Source organism: Moschus berezovskii, chromosome 20 (genome assembly GCF_049115385.1).
Source record: "Moschus berezovskii isolate FMDL1 chromosome 20, NW_MosBer_1.0, whole genome shotgun sequence".
In the NCBI taxonomy this organism is placed as follows: domain Eukaryota; kingdom Metazoa; phylum Chordata; class Mammalia; order Artiodactyla; family Moschidae; genus Moschus; species Moschus berezovskii.
In genome coordinates this window covers 33,890,921-33,912,754 of record NC_142479.1, presented here as the reverse complement: position 1 = coordinate 33,912,754, position 21,834 = coordinate 33,890,921, and the positions used below count along the sequence as shown (strand labels likewise).

Below are 21,834 nucleotides of genomic sequence, written 5' to 3'. Positions count from 1 at the left end.
ATCTGCTGTGGGAAGAAGAACGCCAGGTTTCCGGGGCAGCCGCAGTCATGGCGGCGACCGCCCCCAGTGCTGGGGGCTCCGCACCTGATTCGGCGGCTTCCGCCGAAGCTCCGCTGCAGTACAGCCTTCTTCTGCAGTACTTGGTGGGCGACAAGCGTCAGCCCCGGCTCCTGGAGCCTGGGAGCCTGGGCGGGATCCCGAGTCCCGCCAAGAGTGAGGAGCAGAAGATGATCGAGAGGGCGATGGAAAGCTGTGCCTTCAAGGCTGCGCTGGCTTGCGTGGGAGGTGAGGCGGGGCCGGGGGGCACTTGGGAGGCTGAGGGCTTGGGCGGCAGCGGGGTCCACTGCTCAGAAGACCACGCACCTAGGAGGCGGCTAACCCTAACCCACCCCCGCCTGTCACTGAACTTGAGCAGCGCCTCCCTAGACCCCTTTCGCCCCTGGAAATTCGATCAGAGAATTGGTCCTGGGTCGGGACCTGGGGATTATAAAATGATTGACTTCATTCATTCATTCGTTTGTTCGCTTTAAAATAATTACTTTTCAGCAAATTATTATTGAGCAGCTCTCACGTGTCAGGCGGTGGGTAGACAGAATGAGAGGCAAGAGCCTTGTTCTCATGAAGCTAATATTTTAATATACGCAGAAAGGAAAGTGTTGAGAAGGAGGACAGTGCTGCAGACCTGGGGCGCAGCACTTGCAAAGGTCTGGCCGGAAGTGACTTCAGGCTAGAAAAAACAGAAAGGCCAGTGAGCCCAATGTGACTAGACAGCTGGAACGAGGGGGAAAGAAGTCTGGACTTGGCGTTTGTTTTTTTTTTTTAATCCTTTGATGTGTCCCTTCTGTGTGCTAAGAGGCTGACCACATTTGCAGGTGAGTTGAAGTCTCATTGAGAATAAAAGGAAATTAAGAAATGAATATAGTGAAGGTGGAAACGTGAAACTGAGCAGAAATAAGAAAGATCTTTTTGGTTGGGAGAAGGCCACAAGAGCTGAGACTGGAACCTGTGTCTTGAAGGATTAAGAGAATGAGGGTAGACAAAAGAGAAATGGCATTTCAAGTTGGGGTGGAGTGGTGCAGGTTGAGCTTTTTGCCTGTAGGCATTGGGGCAGTCATTGATGGGTTTTTAGAGTTACCAAGAGCTTGATGACTCATGGTGGAGTGTGGCAAAGGGAAGAAAAGTCAGTAGTCAGGGAGACCATATAGGGAATTTGCTAGACTGAAGCTCAGTGAGACATGGACCGGCTCTTTGTCCATTGTTGTGTCCGGCCCGAGGTCTCTTACATATCTGTTGAAATGAGTGAGTCTTGGTAGTGCTCCAGGGTGGAAGTGATGAAGGCCCTAGGCTCGGATGATAATTGTGGACCTAGCATCACAGGAGGGAGCAAAGAAACAGCCATAAGTGCACCTGAAATTTGGCACGGGAATGACTGGAGAACAGGAGCCGTAAGCAGGGAGGTCTGGAGGGGAGGTGCCCGTGATTTCATTGAACACATACTGACCTTGAGGTGGGGAGAGGACATCCATGTGGAAATGTACAGCAGGCTCAGGAAGGTCAGCTGTGGACCACAGCATGGCGTTTGCCATTCGGGAACTTTGTGACCTTAGGGAAGTTAGTTTACCTCTCTGAGCCTCAGTTTCTTCGACTACAGAAAGGAAAGGAGAACAGTATCTACCTCACAGGATTACTGCAAGGAGTAAGGCTGGGACGATAAAGTGTCAGTAATTGGTATATGGTATTTACCAAATGACTTTCATGAATGTCACTGTTGTCAAGGGAGTGATTTGCAAAGTTGATACCTGAACTAAAGGGTGACTGGTTTACGAGTGAGAGTGTAGAGAAAGAGGGTTACAGGTTGAAGAATGTTAGAAAATGAAAGGAGGAAGAAATACAGAAAGAGTCAGAGAAGAAGCTGCCAACTAGATCGATCTTGGATTTTGTAATGTGGAAACCAGGCCAGTGGAGAGGTTCTGAGGCAAGAAGGGGACGGGGTATCCTCTTCACTGGTGGCCATCCAAAAGGTGCAATTTGAGTATGACCCTATTACAGTAATCTGAAAAACGTGCCAAGGAAATCTTCATCTCTGTTCATTTTTAGGATTTGTCTTGGGAGGTGCATTTGGGGTGTTCACCGCTGGCATTGACACCAACGTGGGCTTTGACCCTAAAGATCCTTACCGCACGCCAACGGCCAGGGAAGTTCTTAAAGACATGGGCCAGAGAGGAATGTCCTATGCCAAAAATTTTGCCATTGTGGGCGCCATGTTTTCTTGCACTGAATGTTTAGTAGAATCTGTAAGTGTCCTTGCCTTCTGAGAAAGCTTTGCCTGTTTCCATCCTGTGAGTTCTCAAGAGAAATACCCAATGCCACTAGAAAACTGAAGTGTCCAGTACTTGCTAGATTCAGTTTCCATTAAATAGTCCCTATTGTAAACTTCTTGTGAATTTATAATTTGGGCTTGCCTTATTTTTTATTTGTTTTATAGGCCAGACGTTGGTTAATTATTTTCTTATTATTGCTTTTGGCTACACCTTGCAGCTTGTAGGATCTTAGTTTCCCAACCAGGGGTGGAACCCGGGCCCCTTGCAGTGGAAGCAAGCATGGAGTCCTAATGACTGGATCACCAGAGAATTCCTGGTTAATAATTTTAAATAAGAGACGTATTGGGGAACCTGAGAAGAGATTCTGATTACTTCTCAAATGTGACACTTGGCTCAGCGCTTTAGTACCATGTACAGGAAGCATTTGTGAACATGTTCAAATTTTAGGAATTATACTTTTAAAAGAAAAAAAGATAGATTTCCTTTGGGGAGGGACTAAATTAGCCAGCTAGAAACCCTGTCTTTTTTAACTTGGTTTTCTTGTCTGGCTTGTTTCTTTGGCTCTGAACTGCTCTTCTCCACCCACAGTACCGGGGAAAATCAGATTGGAAGAACAGTGTCATTAGTGGCTGCATCACTGGAGGAGCCATTGGTTTCAGAGGTTAGTAAACAATACTCACATGCTTTTCTTTGTGGCCTTGGACAACATGCTGAAGTTGACATTTCCAAACTCATGAGTGTTCCAAGGACAGCTCAGGGCATATGTGGAACTTGATATTCTCTTCTGACAAGTAAATCACATTTTCTGTGTTAGCTCAATTTTGGAAACTTCTAGTATCTAGATCAGGGTTTCTGATTGACATTTGGACAGAAGAGTGCTTGCTGGGCGGAGGGGAGTACTGTTCCTGGCCTCTCCCCACCAGGCGCCGGTAGCACCCTCTAGTGGTGACAAGTAGAAGTGTTTCTAGTGTCCCCTGGGGGACAAATAGCCCCAGGTGAAACCCATGGAGAACTACACCTATCTTAGAATAAAGAACTGTCCCCATATTGAACATATGGGAAGAACTTCATAATAATAAGTAATCTCTGGAATGTGTTGCTATGCAGGATAGTACAGAAGCATGGCTGGACCCCATTCAGCCCTGGGAAGCCCATTTGTCCAAACAGCAAGCTCTGCTTAACTTTCAGCTCCATGCATTTTAAGCAGACATCCTTCTTCATACTGTGCAGTCATCATTTTAATTCTAAGTTCTCACAGTAATGTTTTTGCAGTTTAGGGTTCTTAGATTTCCACTCCTTGAAAGCCAAATATAGGTATCCTAGAAATGTTGGATTATCCACTGTAAGCAACCAAGAAAGAAACTGGTTCCCTGCCATTTCTCCCCGTTGGCGTATCTATCAAGAGTGTGGGGTGGGGTGTCAGTGACTTAACTTCCCGAACAGTGTCTATTACTGGGCCACTCTCCATCTGCTGTGCCCAGACTTACCCAAAGCAGAAAGGCTGTTTTCTCATTTTCTGAGAGGCAGGATGATTTGCTGTCATTAAAACCTGATTCTCCTCCTCACACAGCCATTTGTGATTTATGGAGTAACTTCTCCTTTGGTCTTCCCATCTCTCAGCTTTGTCAGGGCCTTTGAGAGGCTCAGCTCCCTCTGGGATTGCTTTGATCACCTTCCCAGGAATTTATTCCATAAACAAATCAGAGTAACAGGCCATATGCTTTCACTTGATTCCAAGAGCTGGTTCTGTTAACCAGTTTCCTGCCTGTGAGGAGCTATTTTCACGAGACTAGAAATAGCAGTTCTTTGGAATAAGAAAAGTTAAACGAACATACAGTTAGATAAAAGCACACTGGATCAGCTCGTGTGCACAGCCTCACTGAAGTCTTCCAGCTCTCTGCTGAGTTGAATGATTGAGAACATGTTCACCAGCTTCTTTACATCTCTTAGTGCCCAAACTTCTCCCGAGCGCGGTTGACCTGGCGTCTGTCACCACAGGTAGTTGTTTGTGTTTGCTCTGCAGCTGGCTTGAAGGCTGGGGTCATCGGCTGTGGAGGTTTTGCCGCTTTCTCCGCTGCGATTGACTATTACCTACGGTGAGAACGCTGGTGTCCAGCATGGTTGGTGGCAGCCCAGGATCAAGGCTGCTCTGTGGAGGGCAGTTTCTGCACCGCTCCAGGGCACTTGCTCCGGAGACTGAAGACATTTGCTTTCTCTCACATAGTTGGTGTCGCGAGGCAGCTGCCTGGCTGCAAATGGCCACCTCTTAGCAGCCATGCTCTCTGAACCTGGACCCGAGCCAGGCCATGCGGGGTGGAGTACCATGCCAGACTCTCTCTCTTGGGCAGTCAGGGAGTCAGTGCGTTGACCTGGAGGGACTGAGTTCCCCAGAGGTGCAGTCCACAGCCTCTGGTCCGTGGGGATGGGGGACTTTACACACACCTGGACTTTACACTTCTACCTTGTGTGTCCACGCAGTCATCCATCTCATGCGTCAGGGCAAGGCAGAGTGGAATCATGCCATCCGACCAGTTATGTCATTTTGTTTCGTGTTCTGCTATCCTTGTTATATATATATATGTATTTATATTACAGTTTAAAAGTTTGGCTTATTTTTATTTTCAAATTCCACAACTCCCCAAAATAGTACCAGGTGGCCCAAAGACTGAACATCCAAAGAGAAAGCATGAGCCAGCTCCTGAGAAGTCTGGGAATGCAGCGTTATCCTCGCTGAGATTGCTGCAGTGGCCCAGCCTTCCCCTGAAGAAGCCTGGCCTAACCGTGTCCTAGGACGCAGTGGCATTCCACGCATAACCCTGCTGGCCTCTTCTGAGAAACCCTGGGGCTGGCCGGTGGGAATGCCTGTGGGCTGAGCCACACGTGGGTGTTCTGCCGTGACCATCGGCCCAGGCCCGCCTCAAGGACATGAGAGTGTGAGGGTTGTGTTGCTGTGGTCCTGATGACCAAGTCCCAGCAGCCGCTGTTACAACCAGACCGTGTTCAGGAGCTGCTCACCATCACTCTATTCCTCTGATGTCAGGGCTCTGTTCCTTACTTAAACAATAGTGTTTCTGACTTGACCACCTGGTAGCCTTTCTCTGACAGTAGCAGCTCAGCCTAATTGTGTGCTATACACAAAAAACCCCTTTTACAGTCGGGATCTGCTGCAGATGCTGTGTTACTCTGGTGCCTTGGTGGTGGGATGAAGATGAACTTAGGACAAGCAGGTAGCATGGTGGGGGCCTGTAATTCCAGCCGCCTTCAGCCAGTGGTAGTGTCTCCTTTATTCCACTAGAGTCATTCCTTTGCCTTTTTTGGCCGTCTCCCCCACTGTGGGCCGTCTTCTAAAGCTTGCCCACCCTTCACCAGAATTCAGACTCAGCTGAACCATCCAGACATCCTGAGAGTGTGTGTGTGTGTGTGTGTGAATGTCAAGCCCAGCTGGGAACACCTTCCTCTGGCCTTGTCTGCTGCTGCCTTTGGAATGAGCATGAGCTGGTGCACGAGGCTCATGGCCCTTTGGAATGAGCATGAGCTGGTGCACGAGGCGCATGGCCCTTCTCGGGGCGAGTTCTGTAGAATGCCTGTCCCAGTCTCGGTCCAGAGGCTTCACTGCTGGCAGGCTGCCTGGAGACTCCTCACAGGTCTGAGAACAAATGTTGGAGTGGGTCCTCCACTGTCCCTAAACAAGCCACCTGTAAGCAGTTAGAGCAAGCGCAGACACTCTTACCTGCCACCTGTCAACAGTGCTAGAAGCCTGGCGTCTACCATCCAGTCTAGCACATGGGGTCAAACGACCGAGTACAAGCACCGCTGCCCTCGCAACTGCCTTGGGAGTGACGAGTCCTGGGCTGTCAGTAGCCATCAGTTCAATAAGCCAAGCATTGTCCACACTGACTATTCAGTCAGGAGAGGAGATGAATAGTTTCCTGTTTTAGATGGCTAAGGAGGCAATATGAGCTCATAAACCAAACACCAATTTTCAGAGACATCTGTTCCCGATCTCCAGAATAAACACAGTGTCCAATGGCCGAGGCTGGTGGGAGCCGACGTTAACCCCGCTAGCTCTCCTGAGGGAGGCTGGGCCCTCTAGGGGATTTAGCCTCCCCAGCAGAAATTAGGCAGCAGGCTGCCCCAAAGACCTGCAACTTCCAAGGAAATTGTAGAGACGTTTGCATAAAATAAACCTCCACTTGAATAGACAACTTCCTGCCATCTCTAAGGCATATCGATGGCCAGGTCTCTGGTGGGGCACTTGTATTTCATGAAAAGAACTGGCTGGTGACAGCTGCGGGCATTTGTGAAAGAGCAAGGAGAGGGTGCGGACTCATCTCCCAAACTGCCATGATCCCTGCAGGCTGAAGGGACGCACCAGGGGGAGTTCACTAGTAAGGAGATTCTTGGAAACTCACATCTGGATGCAGCTGGAGGAGTTAAATATTTAGATTGGTGGTCTTCCCTGGACTCCTGAGAACACAAACGTCCACACCACAGGGCTGAGTTGTGTGCAAATGTCTGAGCTTTGCAGGTTTTTTTTTATTAACATTTTCCTCTCACGTGGCTTACATCAATTTATAATAATCTACATAAGTTGAAACAGAACATTGACCAAAGAAAAATATATCCTTACCAACTTATGAAAGTCAAATATTAATGAAGGGTCCCATCATACCTGTAACAGCACAACACCTGCAGCCCGTAGCCATCGCCAGCAGGGACAGGTGTGTGGATTCCTGTAGCCTGTATGGGCTCCTGTTGGCACAGCCTGCCCTGCTGGGCGCAGTGGCTGGGGTTCTGTACAATCCCTGTCGCTCAGGAGAACCCACAGGCTGTTCCCTCAGCGCAGCTTAGTCCAGGTCTGGTACCCACTCCTCCCGGTTCTGGGGGGTTGAGCTGATGAATATTCTGAGTCTTTTCCATTTCTCAGCCCTTCCAGCCTTCCTCCCGTTCTCATCACCTAAGAGGCTGGGGGCTGCAGTAGCTACCTGATGCTGAGAGGCACACGTCCCTGGTTTGGGGAAGGTGGGAGGCACCCGTTAGGGGCTGTAAATAGCTCTAGGTAGGGCTCCGATTCATTCCAGTTAGTGGCCGTGGAAGCAAGAACCTTCCAGGCCACCTGCCGGCTCTTGAGTGCCGAGCAGGCTCCAGGGATGGTCAGACACGGGGGATGTTCAGGCTCCAGCATTCTTTCTCCACCGGTGGCCCAAGCCCCTTATCTTAGGGAGTGGGACTCCTCGCTCAGCCCCTTAGCAGGCAGCCAGGGCATCAGTACCTCTCTCCTCTTGGGCATCTATCCTCCGATGTGCACAGAATGTGTACCGTTCTGCCCACGCCGGGGCCACAGGTGTAAATGAGACAAGAAGGGGCCCTTCCTCTCACTGAGCTGGTGCTAAGGCTTCAGGGCCCCAAACCCTTCTTTAAATCCGCCCTGAGCTCAAGCTCTGGGGAGCTCTTCTCTCCAACCCCCAGGGCTTGGAATCTAGTCTCTGCCGCAGAGGAGAGCCAGGGAGCCGTGTACTGTAGCTCCAGCCCCTGCCGCAAGGAGTGTCTGTCCTCCCAGGTGAACTGCTGGGGGCCAGCAGTGCTTCTCAGGAGAGAAGACACTGCATGTTGGGGGCACTTCTCTCTCCTTTCCAGTACTGAGCAGCGGCCCTCAACATGAGGATCGGACCCTGCGGATGAGTCGAGCATCCACCACCAGGGTCCCCTGCAAAACCCAGTCCCAAGAGAGGCAGGTACCTGGCACCACCCCAACTCCTAGAGTTCCCCCGAGTTCACCCACAAGGCTGCGTTCAGAAGCCAGGGGCAGGAGGCAGCACCGTGACGGCTGGCTACTGCTGGACCGCACCTGACTTTCCCAGGCCCTGGGGCACACCTGGCCGTGGGGGCTGCCCCATGGCAGTGCTTGGCTGTGGAGGAAGTGTGTAACGTCTAAGGCAAAGGTACCACGAGGTACGGGAGGCACCAGGAAGGGCTAGCCCTCTTGGACGGAGCCTGCCTGTTTCGAGACACCTGCTTCAGCCCTCGTGGTTGCCCCTCCCAGAAGCCTGGCTCCACCAGAAAAGCCACCACAACTCCTTGCTCCCAGCCTAGGATGCCCAGCGCTCCCTGGCGCTCCTCTCAACAGCCAACCTGCTCTGTCTCCTTGGCAACCTGACTCTCCCACCTCCCCCGATTCTTTCCTGACCCTCTGGCTGCCTTGATAGCAGGTCTCTGGTGAGTCTCTACACTCAAAAGAAAATAGAACAGCAGGAAAAAAGAAACTGAAAAGCAGAAGAAACAGTCAAAGGTGCCTCACTGGGACTGGAGACAGAACAGATAAATCCCAGAAATGGAGGTTCTCAGGTGGAAAAACTCCCAGCAATCCGCTCTCCAGCATGTGCTGAGCCGAGGATCAGTGTGAGTCTGTCTCCTTGTCCAACATCTGCACAGGTGGCAAGGCGGACAGGCGCACCTCCACAGGTGGCGGCCAAGGAGACGGTGGGGGCGGCAGCATCGGACTGGCCACCCCCTGCCACCGCTGCCCAGGGCCGCCTCAGAACTTTCAAGGTGATGGATCAAAAACCAAAGCTGCAAATGCATGCCAGCAGGCTGGGGCGGGGGAGGGCGGGGTGGAGGAAGACCGAGGGGGGGCCGCCAGGAGACTGCGATCTGGGAGCAGGGCCAAGAGAGGCGAAGCTGGCAGCAGTTACAGAGCGCAAAATAAAAGCCCTTGGACCGGACTCAGGAGGAAAGAAAGTATTGGAGGAAATGAAAGAACAAAGCAGGCTGCCTGTGTGCCCACACCGGGTTGGTCACTACCTTTTCTGCATGACAAATAGACGTAAAACAATTCCCGAACGGCACGGATTATTAGACACCACTAGAGGAACGGCGGGCAGAGCCGGGGTGCGTGGCGGGGCCGGGTCAGCTGGCTTTGTACAAAGTGGCACAAAAGATACACGTCTTCCAGTTCTTGGAAATCTGTGTCCCTTGGAGTGTGGAGCGCTGGGTTTGGGAGTTCTCTATTGCAGTCCTTCAAGTCTGGGTTGGGTCCCTGGCTGGAGAGGCTGGCTCGGGGCCCTTCCCCCCACAGCCGCTCCCACCTCGGGCTACACGTCGGTGGAGAAGTACAGTGTGTTCCGCTTCAGTTCTGCGAAGGAGATGGGAGGATGCTGCAGGTAGTAGAGGAGGACCTGGACCTGTGGGGAGACGGAGACTGAGGTTGGGGGCCTCACTCCGAGGGCCTCCTCTGACCCACTGAGAAGACTCACTCTCTGGGCTGGGCTCCTGTGGCTCCTAGCTTCCCCTCTGGCTGGCTCCAGCTACTTCCCCTTCCCTGGAAGCCCAGGTGTGGCTGCCCGTCTACAGTAGTAGGGGGTGCTGCAGGGCAGAGGGTAGGGCGCCCGGGGCCACTTCCCCAACCTCAGTCCTGCTCCAGACCAGACCCTGCCCTGGGTCTCACTGGGCTCCCGGGGAAGCTTCCTGACCACCCCCCGCCATCCACTTCCACACATGAGGGCAAGGCCCCAGATTTTCCTGACACCCCTGGGTTTGCTTCCTGAGGCTCAGGCAACTCCCAGGACTGCACCCAGTACCTGGGACACCCATCCTCTGGGCTCTTGGTCCAGACGCCTACTTTTTAGCAGGACTGTATAGAGCCCTGACTCCTTGGTGGCATCCTACAGACCCGTCAGCCCCGCTGCTCAGGATGGGAGGCAGGTAGGCATGCACCCCTCAGGGAGGGGCTCGTTTGACCCCTGCACCTGCCACAGGCCCGGGCAGCGTGGAGGTACCTGCGCCATGACATCGTGAGACCAGATGTCAGCGGCCGACGTGAGGTGTGCTTTGCTCTCCACTTCCGAGGGTCTCAGTAACGTGGGGCCAAACACAGTAGCCAGGTTGTGAAGGGACATTTTGTTGACGGGCTCCTTCTCAGCAACCCTGAAAGGGACAGGAGGGGCAGAAACACAAGTCACATCTGGCCGCCATGCGGAGCTCCAGACCCTTGGTTAATACCGCTCCTGGGAGGATTCCTCAAGGGGGTCACTAGCCCGCTCTCTCCTGAGGGTAGAGACCGCTCCATGAGGAGGGGACTCAGCCAAGGGCCCAAGTTCCCAGCTATGTTCCAATACATTCCACTGACATAGATTCCCAGCTCCTGGGCCACCCCCTGAACTGATGGTAAACTGTGAGAGCCAGAAGGACCCACTCCAACTCTCCCTTGCCTCAGAGAGACTATTACAGGTCCAAGAACTTTCCCTGTAATAACTCATGCTCGTCACAAACAAGCCTTTGGGTAGGTAGCAGTTTCATCCCCACTGTAGAGATGAAGAAACCAGACTACAGAGAGGTCAAATGGCCTGCCCAAGGTGACCGAGCAGGTGGCAGAGCCGGGATCTGAACCCAAGAGGTCTGCTTCCTGAGCGCATGCTCTTCCCCGCCGCCGTGCGCTGTCCATGATCAGCCCAGCTGTGGAGAGGGGCCCGGAGGAGGAGTTCCCTAGGGCGGGGGCCAAAGGCCAGAGGCTTTGCCTGCTGGGCTGTGGCAGGAACATCCCTCGTCCCAGATGAAGCCCAGGGGCTGTCCTCCCAAGCTTTTCCAGAAGGGTCTGCCTCTTGGGATCCCAGAGCTGCCTCCTGGATTTTCCTCTGCTTCTCTTGCATGATCAGCCAGATGCTCTGTAGCTTATTTCCCTTGAGTGACAGCAGGGGCTGCCATCTGGGGCTGGTGTCCAGCAGGCTTGGTACCACCCAACACATCAGAGAGAACCTGCGCCTCCCCCCGGTCCCAGGCAATGTTTTGGGGCTGAGACCCAGCCGTCACAAGCAGCGCCTCTCACCCCAACTCCCACTGCACCATCACCCCACCCTCCGGGCAGGAGCCATGGATGCGCCTGCTGAGTGCCTTGGAAACGAGCAAACACTGCCACGCCAGGAGGCAGCTGTGCAGCTGGCCCTGCCCCTCACCACACACACACATAAACACACACACACACACGCTAGGCGCCCAGATGTGGGAACAGACTGTGCCCGGTTCCCAGGGTGGAAAACCTAATGAATTTTCCTCCCCACTCCTCCTCTGCGTGTCCTCCCCGCAGTGCTCGCCAAGCTATTTGGGGACTGGTTGGGACCTTGGTCCCGGCCAAACCAGAGGGAAAATGTCTCATAATGGGAAAAACAAGACAGCAGCCCAGGCATTCCCAGGTCTCCGCTGGCCCTCCAGAGCCTGGCCTGACCTGGCTGAGCCGCCACTGGGGGCCCAGAGGGCTCAGAGCCCCTCACCGGGGGTGCCCTGGTCTGGATGGCAAGTGGATTGAAGGGACGCCTGGGGACGTCTCCTCCCCATTCACGCCTGGGACCAGTCCTGGGCTCCAAAGTGAGTGACGAGGTCACAGTCAGGGCTAGCTTCCATTCCTAACTTAAATGCAGATGTCAACTTTAGCAGCTTTTGGTTTGACCCGACTATGGAAGGGGCAGAGCAGAAGGTGGGGTGGACCCTAGTTTAGGATCGGGGAGATGTGGACTCCAAGGGCAGACCTCCTGGTAAACCCAAGCAAGTCCCCATCGAGCTGGGGACTCACATTCCCTACCTGTTTGATGAGGTGTGGGTCAAGACCAGTGGCTTTCAGACTTTTTGGACTGTGACCCATAATAACACACACGTTTTACATGATCATCCAGCACATGTGACAAGAGTAACTGAACAGAACATGCATGCATGCCGTTTGCAGTGCACCCTGGGGCTGTCTCTCCTACTCCGTTTAAAAATGCTAAGTGGACTGAGTGGCCCACTGACTGGAAACTCCACCTACAGTCCTTGGCTCTAGCCCTGCCTCTCTACGTGTTCTATGGCCAATATTTGAGGTGGCCCCTGGGATCCAAATATTTCCACAAACAGAAGAATCTGAATGCCAAGAATCTGAAGGGCAAACTCTCACCTGGCTGCAGTGGCCCAGCAGAGACCAGCACCCACGAGGAGGCGCCCAGGATGTGGTTTCCCAGGGGATGTGTCCTGCGCAGCCGGAGCCCGCCCCCACGCCCCTCCCCGGCGGACTGGGCAGGGCCCCTGCCCGTTACCTTTTCAAGTGTTCCAGCAGGAAGAGGAAGGTGATGAGGTTGGGGTCGGGCAGGGAGCGGAGCAGATGCATCATGCAGTTCTCCTTGGCAGCAGGGTCTGACAGGGCTGTAGGGACACGAAGGGCTGGGGTGGGGCTGGGCTCCGGGCGGGGAGGCCTTGGCCAGCACCCTGGGGTCAGGAGGCTGTGGGACCCGGGGGGAAAGCCTGGGCTGCAAGGGGTCAGGTGGGCAGACCCAGCAGGGATGGGGCTGGTATTTTCCCAAGAGTGGGCTATTAACAGGTTTTTTCAGGAGGCCCCACCCACAACCTGGAACCCAGCCAGGAGGCGGGCAGGTGGGGAGCAGACACCCTTCTTCCCTACAGGGTGTGGGTCTTTGGGGCTGGAGCCACTCCATCCCTGGTCTGTAAGGATACAAGGATGCCACTGGCGTGAATGATTTTTTTTGGCTGCGCCACTTGGCTTGCAGGATCTTGGTTCTCCAAGCAGGGATGGAAACCAGGCCCTGGGCAGTGAGAGGCACGGAGCCCTAACCACTGGACCACCAGGGAATTAACTCCCTAAATGTTCTCTTTTTCAAGCACTCCTGATGCCAGAGCCTGGCAGCAGTCCGCCTTCCACGGGCTCCTCATTCCACTGACTGGCTCAGGAGAAGGCGAGGCAGGAGGGATGCGCCCAGGCCTGGATCTGGCCCAGGGTGGGGGAGGCCGCAGTCCTGCCAGGCAGGGCCCTCAGCTTCCTCCCAACCCTGGGCATCAGTCAGAGAAGAGAGCGCGCTCCTTCTGGAAGGCTCGGTACCAGCCATGTCAAGTGCACTCCAGGCTCGCTTCTCCTTGGTCCTGGACCCCACACCCTCAGGGCAGATTTCCCTGGTCCTGGGGTTTCTAAACAAGGAGGTCAGTGTCCAGGGAGGAAGCACAGAGGGCAGCCCCGAGGGACAAGAGGAGAGACGGGCAGGGGGAGAGTGGGCCCAGCCTCTGGATCACCAGCAGGCCACGTGGGCCCGAGGCACAGAGCAGAGGACACGCCAGGTGGGGGTGGGCAGGTGGGCACAGACATCTCATTCTCTCTGCTGGTCAGGGAGGCCTGGCTCAGCCCAGCCCTCAGACCCCCACTGCTGCTCACCGATGCCCTCCATGAAGGCGGGATACAGTCGGTCTGTGAGGAGGGGCTCAGGCAGCTCCCGGAAGTACAGCTTGAGGGTGCCGGCGATGGCATTGATGTCCATGTCGCTCAGCATCAGCAGGATGTCCTTGTTATCTGTGCGGGGGGCGGGAGGGCAGGGGCTGTGCTGGCTGAGCCCCCTCCCACCCCCACGCAGCCCTAGTCGGGTAGGGAGCCCTGATCTGTCCCCCATCCACCCTGAGACAGTCTGCTTGGGGCATGCACCCCCAACCCACTCTGTCTCTGGTCTGGTCTCCCCAGCAAAGGCGGGCTGTAGGTAGTGCCCGCAGGTGGTCTGTGACTCAGCTCCGTGGGGAAGAGGGGGAGGGGAGCACAGTTCATCATCCAGAGTCCTGGAGCCACATTCACACCACGGGTCACATGCCCTCCTTCCAGCTGCAGTCTCCCCGCTGCTAAGCCCCTCTCCGGAAGGCACTGCGCCTTTTTAATACCTAAAATCATGTTCTGACAAAGCCTCGGCGTCCGGGTGGCACAGAGGAGCCATGTGCTAGCCTGTCCCCAGCTCCCCCTGCTGCCAGGTTCCCCGAACATGTCTGCTTGGCAGCTGCCTGGGGACACCCACCAGGCCCCTCTCAGCTCCCATAGGGTCAGCACTGCCCAGCCAGTTCAGGCGTCCTGACTGCTGGCAAAGCTGTTGCTGTGGCCTGCACGGCAAGATGGGGAAAAGAACCAGAAAGGTCAGGCCCTACCACCGAGGGGCTCAGTCAAAGTGAAAGGCAGCAGCGCCCCTCCCAAAGGGCACTGGGGAACTGGAGAAGGTGGGGGTGCCAGAGCCAGCCAGCCCAGCTCAAAGCTCTTCAGTTTCCGTGCAGCCCGGGAGGCCAGCAACAAAGCCAGGAACACAGACTCTGGAGTTTAAATCAGGCTCAAAGCTTATGAACTGAGTAATCCTGGGCAAGGTACTTGGCCTCTCTGAGGCTCTGCTTCCTTATCTGTAGCAACGGAAGCAAGACTGGAGGGCAACGGATTACATGAGAAAATGCAGGGCAGGCCCATGTCACAAGGACTTGGCAGTGGCCCACCCCATGCCATGCCGGGCCAGAGCGCACAGTCCAAGGCTCCTCTGCATTGGCTGGTCAGGGTCTTTCCATGGAGAAGCCTCCTGCTTCCGTTACGCTCTCCCACCAGCCCGAGGAGCCTGCCGGAGCGCCCCCTCCCCACAGCTGCACAGCTGGGCCTCCCAGACTCACTGGCATCGAAGACGGCCTTCAGCGCCTGGATGTCTGTGGCCACCCCCGATATCCGGTAGATGCCAACCTCCTCGATGCCCCGCTTCTCCACCTCCTCCACACACTGCCGCACGATGTAGGGCACCTTGGAGCGCTCCCGCCTGGGGTTGGGGTAGGGGATGTGAGGGGAGGGAGGGGAAGGGGGCCCCCATGATCCCTCCATGTGGCCCCTCCCTCTCTGCAAACCGTGGCCTTGGAGCGTTTTGGCCTCTGGGATCAGGAGATAGGGGACAAGGAAAGGGCTGAGCAAGAGGCCAAGCTACCACCCCCCACCCACCGCCACAGCCACCCCAGGCCTGGGTGTTGAGGGACAGCAGGGGACCAAGGCGGGAAGTTTTAGGCGATCAAAGTCTGAAGTAAGAGCATTCCTCGAAACAGAGGGCTCACATTTAAATACTACGGGGGACCCAGTGGGTCACCTACAGAGCAGGGTGGGCCAGACCCTGGAGACGAAGGGAGGGAAGGGGGCTGAAGGATGCCTTCTGCTGGGGAGCAGCCACTTCTGGATTCCAGCCAGCCGCTGCCACACCAAGACATAGACGGACAACTGTCACATCTCCCCATATAGTACAGGATGCTGATCATCTGGGATTTTCATGTGCAATCTCCCAGTGTTTTTAAGTGCTGGCTCATTTATTTCTAAAGCATTGTGAGAGGCAGGGAACACACCTCTGAGGGCCACTTTTGCCCATCCAAGCGGCCACTGTGACTACTGAACTGGAGGGTGACTGTTGGGGTGCCAAACATGGGTGGGGGGCCTGGAAGGCAGGGGCCTGGAGGGCGGGGCTGGTTGGGACCCCAGACGCAGCACCTACTTGGTCACCACGCTGATCTTCACACCGAAGACACCGCTCTGCTTTTTGGAGGGGGTCCTCTTCAGGCTCATGTCTCGGCTGGTGAATTTCATGGAGAATTCCACTTTGATCTGGTCGGGGGCAAGGCAGGCATGAGTGCCCAAGGAGTGCTCCCCCAACACTGGGGCCCCCCAGGACTGCGCCCGGGAGCTCCCTGAAACACTCACAGGGTGGGAGTGGGAAGGGTGCAGGCAGAGGAGAGGAGGGAGGGGCTGGATGAAGGGAGCAGCGGTGGGGGTTGGGGGAGGGACAGCACCCAGGGCACCAGCCAGAGGCTGGGCTGCCCACCCACTGTGCAGACACTTCCAGTCTCTCCAGCCTCACCCCATTCATCTCAATCACATCGGTGTGCCAGTTCTTGGTTTCTACGGTTTGTGGATCCAGCTGCAGAGAGAGAAAGAACAAGAAGGTGAGAGAGAGAAAGAGGTGGCAGCAGAGACCAAACCAGAGCCCCCGCCTGCTGCTCAGGCCCAGACGCCGGCTAAAAGTTCAGGAAGATGGAACCGGGGGCTGATGCCCACCTTGACATCAGTCCTTCGGGGGCTCCACGCCCCAGGTCCTTCCTGCCCCGGTGAGTGAGGGATTCCCCCCACTCTGGGGAGGAGGTGGGGTGTGCTGTTAGACACATTCGCCCATCACCCCTCATTCACTCCTGACCCCGCCCTGTGAGAGGGGTACTATCACCCCATTTCACGGGTGCGCAAACTAAGGCTCACCCTCTATCAGCAACTTGCTCAACTGCCTGAACTGCAGTCACGTACACTGTGGGCGCAGTCCATGTACCTGGAGGTGGTGAACGGGAGGCGGTGCCACGGAGAATAAGGAAGAGCCCTGGGTCTGAATCCCAGCTCAGCCACTTCCGGCTGGGTGACCGTGGGAAGTTTCTGCCTTGCTAAACCTCATTTGTTTGGTCTGTTCATTGCCAGTAAAGACTCTGCCTTGCTGGATTGTTGTGAAGACTCATTGAGACAACAGGTAAGTGGCTGGCCTCCCAGGGAGCAAACACGCTGTAGAGGGGGCCCCCAAACTGGGCAGGAGCCCCAGGGAGGTAGGATGGCAGGGGAGGCCCAGAGGTATCCCTCACAGGTGACCAAACAGGGCTCGTTCCTCTGGCTCAGGGGCCTTCAAACTCTTTTTCCTTGTGCATCTATAAAGTGACTTGGAAAAACAATGTACACCCTGGCACATTTTTAAGTCAACATCTGAATATTTCCAAATCAAGTTTAAATAGCTGCAAAGAACATAATTTCCAGAATAATGTAAATATTTACATCTTGAAACAAAACTGTTACATCATTCTCTTAAATGTATTCAGTGGAATCCAAATTCCATAGTGATTTGATACCCACCATCATCCATTTAAAAAACACATAAACAAGTTCTTCTTTCCCTTGCAGAAACCTGTAACACTCCTTTTCCTCCTTGATTTTGTGTTTCTAGTCTATTTCACCCAAAGAATTATGCCCTCGTTTGTGTTTTTCTTTTTTAAAGTCTTTTATTCTTCACCCTATTATATTTTGCTTCAACGAAAACATCTGTGTAAATAGAAACGAAAAATTTCCTGAGACCACAAGGCTCCAAATGTTCAAAACATATTCTGGATTCACTATTACAATGATTAGCAGTATGTAATAAAAAATTTAACCAACATATTAAAAATTTTAATAAACATTCAGCAGCAAAGTACCATTTCGATGGAACTACATTTCTTAATGAGATTGGGTAGAGCGCTTTTTCTGTTTTAGTTCATGTATGTACATGAATATTATTTTTTGCTAGGGTGAAATGTGGTTTCAGCTCAATACTTTTTACCTTTTTGGTTTGGTTTTTAAAGACATAAAAGATGAAACATCTGCTCACATAAAACAGATGGGACTCAAAATAGTTTTTTGGGTTTTCTTTGGCCGCATTGTACAGCACGCAGGACCCTAGTTCCCGGACCAGGGATTGAACTCACACCTCCTGCAGTGGAAGCACAGTCTTAATTCCTGGACCACCAGGGAAGTCCTTTGTTTCCTTTCCTTTTGTTTTTGAAAACTGTTTTATTATAGCAATGTTTGCATTTCGTTAACCTCTTTCCTTGGTATTTGCTTTAAATTGCATATTATCAATATTTATTTTAAATGGTCTCTCAGCTGACAATTCTGCCACTTTTGTGGAAACAAAAAACTGGAAAATATGTGATTTGTGAAAGGATCAGAAACCCATCCTTTTGAGTCTTTTACTTTCTCAACTCCCACATCAACATTTTAAGGGCCCCCCCTGTTGCCACTCGGGGGGCCCTGGGAGCCCTGGGCAGGGTTCTCCAGGGGGCCTCGGGCTCCTCTGCAGAGCAAGGGGTGGGGAAAGTCCGTTCTCTGGCGAGTCACTTTTTGGGCAGCAGCACTTATGGGAGCTTAGGATCTGCAAGCTGATTCTCTTAGAATGCTCCTGCCCTCGTACCCCTGGACGACTCCCACCCCTGGGCCTGTATACGGTGGTCTGAATGCTTCTGTTCTAACAGGCCCCTCACTAAAGTCTGGGTCCGCCCAGCGTGGGCTGGGCCCAGGGGCTTCTAACAGTTTGAGATGTTGGTACGTCTTCTCCCCATCTTCTATCACCCACACCTGCTGGGGACAGGGGGCACCTAAACCTCCAATGGGGTCTGGGGGCCTGCGTCTGAGCCCAGGCCCTGCCTCCGGCTGCAGTCCCCTGCCTGGAGAAGGGAGGAAATGGAGAGCAGGACAGAGGGAGAGCCGTGTGGAGAGGACCGAGCACCTCCTCAAACATGCAAAGGAAGAGTGCGGGGCCCACCAGCTGGCTGCTGCCCCAGCCTCTATTCTGGAAGGCTCGGGGCCAAGTCCTACCGGACCCCTGAAACCTCCCTCCCTTAACCTTTATGTCCCAAGGCCTGTGGCACAGGCTGCCCCTGACAGCTTCTTTATCGCCTCCGGAATGCCAGGTCTTGGACACAGAGCCTCAGGGTGTCCCCAGCCCTGTCCTCCAGCAGTGGCCACCTAGAGTAGAGAGATCTCCATTGCCCTCTGTCGGCGGAGGCGGCTGCTGCCCTTGGGACACACACTCTGGAATGACCACCCCCTTTTCATGTATGTCTCTCTTGGCATCAGCGTGAACCTCAGCTCAATTCTGTGGTCCTGGCCCCGAGGGCCCCTCCCCTGCCCTCGCTCCCCCTGGGTTGGTCCTGAAGTGGCATGCGGACACAGCCCAGGCGGGGAAAGTGCAGGACGGAGGATCAGACCGATCTGGGTCCAAATGTCCACTCTCCTCCTCAACTGTGTGAATCTGGGCAGGCCACTTAACCTCCTGGAACCTCAGCTTCCCCACGGGGGGCAGGGGGCGGTCCACACCTGCCTCAGTGTTGCTATGGAAAACAGTAACACTGACCGGACATGTAAGCATTTCCTGTAAGTCTGGCTCCAGGACAAACCCCTTACCTACAGCATCTCAATCAATCATCATAACGTGGCCCATGAGGTGTAAGTCCTCCCAGCTGCTTCCATTCTACAGATGAGAACACTGAGGCTTAAAAAAGAATGAGGAGTCTGCCCACTGCCACATGTTTAGGAAGTGAGAGCTGGGGTGCAAATTCAAGTCTCCCTGACTCGGCTTGGCTAGACCTGCAAGATCTCATGTACAGCACCCAGCCTGGCGCCCTCGCCTCTGGCAGCAAGGCAGCTGCTGTGATCAGTGTTTATCTGGAAGAGAGACATGAGGCCTCCACCGTCTGGCACCACAGGCTGACCTGGGGGCTGGCAGGTCGTCTCCAGTACGATTCTTTCATTCCTTCCCTCCCTCTCGCTTCTGTTCCAAATGGCAAGTAGCAACCCTACGTGTTCCTGGAAGCATCCGAGACAGGACCTTCGCAAGCCTGATGCGAAGGCTCAGTCCCAGCCCTGTTTCTTCCAGAAAGCCTTCCCAGATTAACTCCAGGCCTCAGGAATGTTCACTTCCCCTCTGCCTCCCTGCCACACTAGCTCTCTGTTCCCTGCACCATTTGCTGTTGCTGCAGTCTGTCTCAGGACAGGTCTGGGTAAGGTGGCACTGTCATGTTTTACTGTGAGTCCCATCACCACCCTATTCCCAACTTCCCTCTGAAGTTGCGGTCCTGGCACCCGTGGGGGTGAGGCCGACCCAGCCCCTTGGCACCCCAACAACGCAGTCCTGTCTCTTGGGAGGCCAGCAGAACTCCAGAAATCAAGTCTATTTCAGGATGTCATTTAAATACAGAAAAGGGAGGGCGTGGAGTAGAGACGGACATGGCACATTTTCCAGAGAAATGATGCTGTCTGAACTGCTGTGGTTATTTATAACCCCTGGGAAAAGTGGACTTTGCTATTTCCTGATTAGATTAGTGCTGGGGGCGGAGGAGCCAGCCTCCTGGATGTCAGTGGATAGGAACATCTGATGGCTCACCACCCAGTCCCAGCAGATAGGTGCTGTCCCCTCATCTGGGGACCAGGTACCAGGGGGACACTTGATTACCTGTGGGAGCGAGACAGGCTAGGGAGATCCCCCATCAAAGAGTGCCTCCTTCACCACACAGGTCACAAAAATGCCACGGGCCCACCCCCAGGGAGCACAGGCAGGAGACAGAAGCAGGTCCTAGAACATTCTGGACGACGTTATCAATGAGTGGCCGAACACAGCCTCTGGGAGTGGCTCAACTGTGTCCTTTCTGCCTTTGCCTTTAGACCTGGTGAGGTCTTGGCTGCATGTTCAGATCTCTCCCAAGGAGAACCTGCTGCCCTGTGGGACTGATGTCCCCGAAAGAACCACCATCCCCCAAGGGAATCCCGCATCCCAGGCGAGCCATCCGCAGAGTCTCCCAGAGGACCTGGCAGGTGGCTGGGAGGCCGCCTTCCCCTCTCTCGGCCTCAGCAGCCTCACATTCAGGACAGGAAATGGGCTCTCCAGCCTGGCAGGGGGCTCAGAGGAGGCTGCCCTGTGGGCACCCAAACCCCCCCAGGTGGTGGGTGCCACCTTCATTTCAGAAATGCCCTCAGGGGTCCCCTCCGAGAGGTCTAAGCCCTTCCTCCCACCCGTTTCTCCCCAGCCTGGGACAGGAGACCCCCAAAGGCCTCCCTCTGGCTCGAGGGCTGTTCATGGCCATCTCCCAGTGCCTGGTAGGCATCGGCGAATTTGGGCGCCCCCTTCCTGCTCCCTCGAGTCAGAGCCCTCCTGACAGTGGGCACTGTCCCCCCACCATCCCACACTCCCTCCACCGCGCTGCTCGCTCGACCCTTTCCCTGGTGATTGCTGCTGCCGCCCCTTCCCCGCTCCCATCCCGGGCCTCACGTGGGCGCCTTTAATCCCGAGGAGGGGGTGGGGGCGGTGAGCCGTCAGTTTTGGCAGCTGTGATCCCGGCAGAGGGGGGCGCTGAGCAGCGGTGGTTACTCTGGCAGCTTAGGTGGGGGCCTGCAGGTGACAGGCGCCCCCGCCTCCCTCCCCACAGCCCCTGGCGCTGAGCCCCTCTGCTCAGTCCATCACTCATCTCCCGGCACAAGCCCCGCAGGCCCTGAGCAGCCTGCCTCCCTGGGCCCTCTCCCACCCTCTCTTTCATTGAGCGTGCTCCTCTGCCCTCTGCACCCGGGGCCTGGCATCCCGGGCCTGTCCTGGGTGGTGGCGTGGACTTCACTCGAAGCCCAGAGTTGTTTTTAGGGTTACTGAAAACTAAGCGAAACTTCCGCACAGGCGAAGCCTTCACCCTCACAGGTGAACGGGACACCGGATAGAAAGCAGAGGTAGGACCTTCCCTGGCAGTCCAGGGGTTAAGAATCCGCCTGCCAATGCAGGGGACGCGGGTTCGATCCCTGGTCCGGGAAGGTTCCACACACGCCGTGGGACAATGAAGGCCACGTGCCACAACTACTGAGCCCGCACACCTAGAGCCGCGCTCCACGGCAAGAGAAGCCGCCACGAGACGCTGGAGCGCTGCGATACGGAGGAGACCCCGCTCGCCACACCTAAGAAGGCCCACACGCAGCAGCAAATACCCAGTGCAGTCAAAATGAAGAAATAACTTAAAACACAGAAGGCAGACGTGTGTGGCTGTGTTTTGGGAAACGGAGGCTGAGCGCTGGGTCGTGAAGACCAGGCCCTGAGCCAGGTGTCTTGTCCGATGGGCATACACTTCCTGGGTCTCCCGGGTCAGTGGCCACGGTGGCGGTCCTGGCTGGCCTTCCCCTGCC

At 54.8% G+C, this 21,834-nt stretch overlaps 2 protein-coding genes across 4 annotated transcripts in view; one reads left to right on the top strand and one right to left on the bottom strand.

Moving 5' to 3' along the window:
• On the top strand, positions 1 to 4,915 carry TIMM22 (translocase of inner mitochondrial membrane 22). The gene is made up of 4 exons (XM_055402870.2): positions 1 to 285; positions 2,098 to 2,294; positions 2,910 to 2,982; positions 4,345 to 4,915. The coding sequence occupies exons 1-4, from the start codon at positions 48 to 50 to the stop codon at positions 4,419 to 4,421; spliced, it is 585 nt and encodes a 194-aa protein (XP_055258845.2). The 5' UTR covers positions 1 to 47; the 3' UTR covers positions 4,422 to 4,915.
• A 1,907-nt stretch (positions 4,916 to 6,822) lies between these two features.
• The window catches only part of ABR (ABR activator of RhoGEF and GTPase), a 191,771-nt gene continuing 176,759 nt past the window's right edge, over positions 6,823 to 21,834 (bottom strand). For all 3 annotated transcript variants that reach the window (XM_055402852.2, XM_055402859.2, XM_088828750.1), the window contains 7 exons: positions 15,971 to 16,030; positions 15,608 to 15,717; positions 14,754 to 14,893; positions 13,504 to 13,638; positions 12,380 to 12,485; positions 10,097 to 10,244; positions 6,823 to 9,502 (listed from right to left, as the gene is read on the bottom strand). In XM_055402852.2, the coding sequence (XP_055258827.2) occupies positions 9,413 to 9,502; positions 10,097 to 10,244; positions 12,380 to 12,485; positions 13,504 to 13,638; positions 14,754 to 14,893; positions 15,608 to 15,717; positions 15,971 to 16,030 (789 nt within the window). In that variant the 3' untranslated portion in view covers positions 6,823 to 9,412. The remainder of the gene's footprint in view (positions 9,503 to 10,096; positions 10,245 to 12,379; positions 12,486 to 13,503; positions 13,639 to 14,753; positions 14,894 to 15,607; positions 15,718 to 15,970; positions 16,031 to 21,834) is intronic.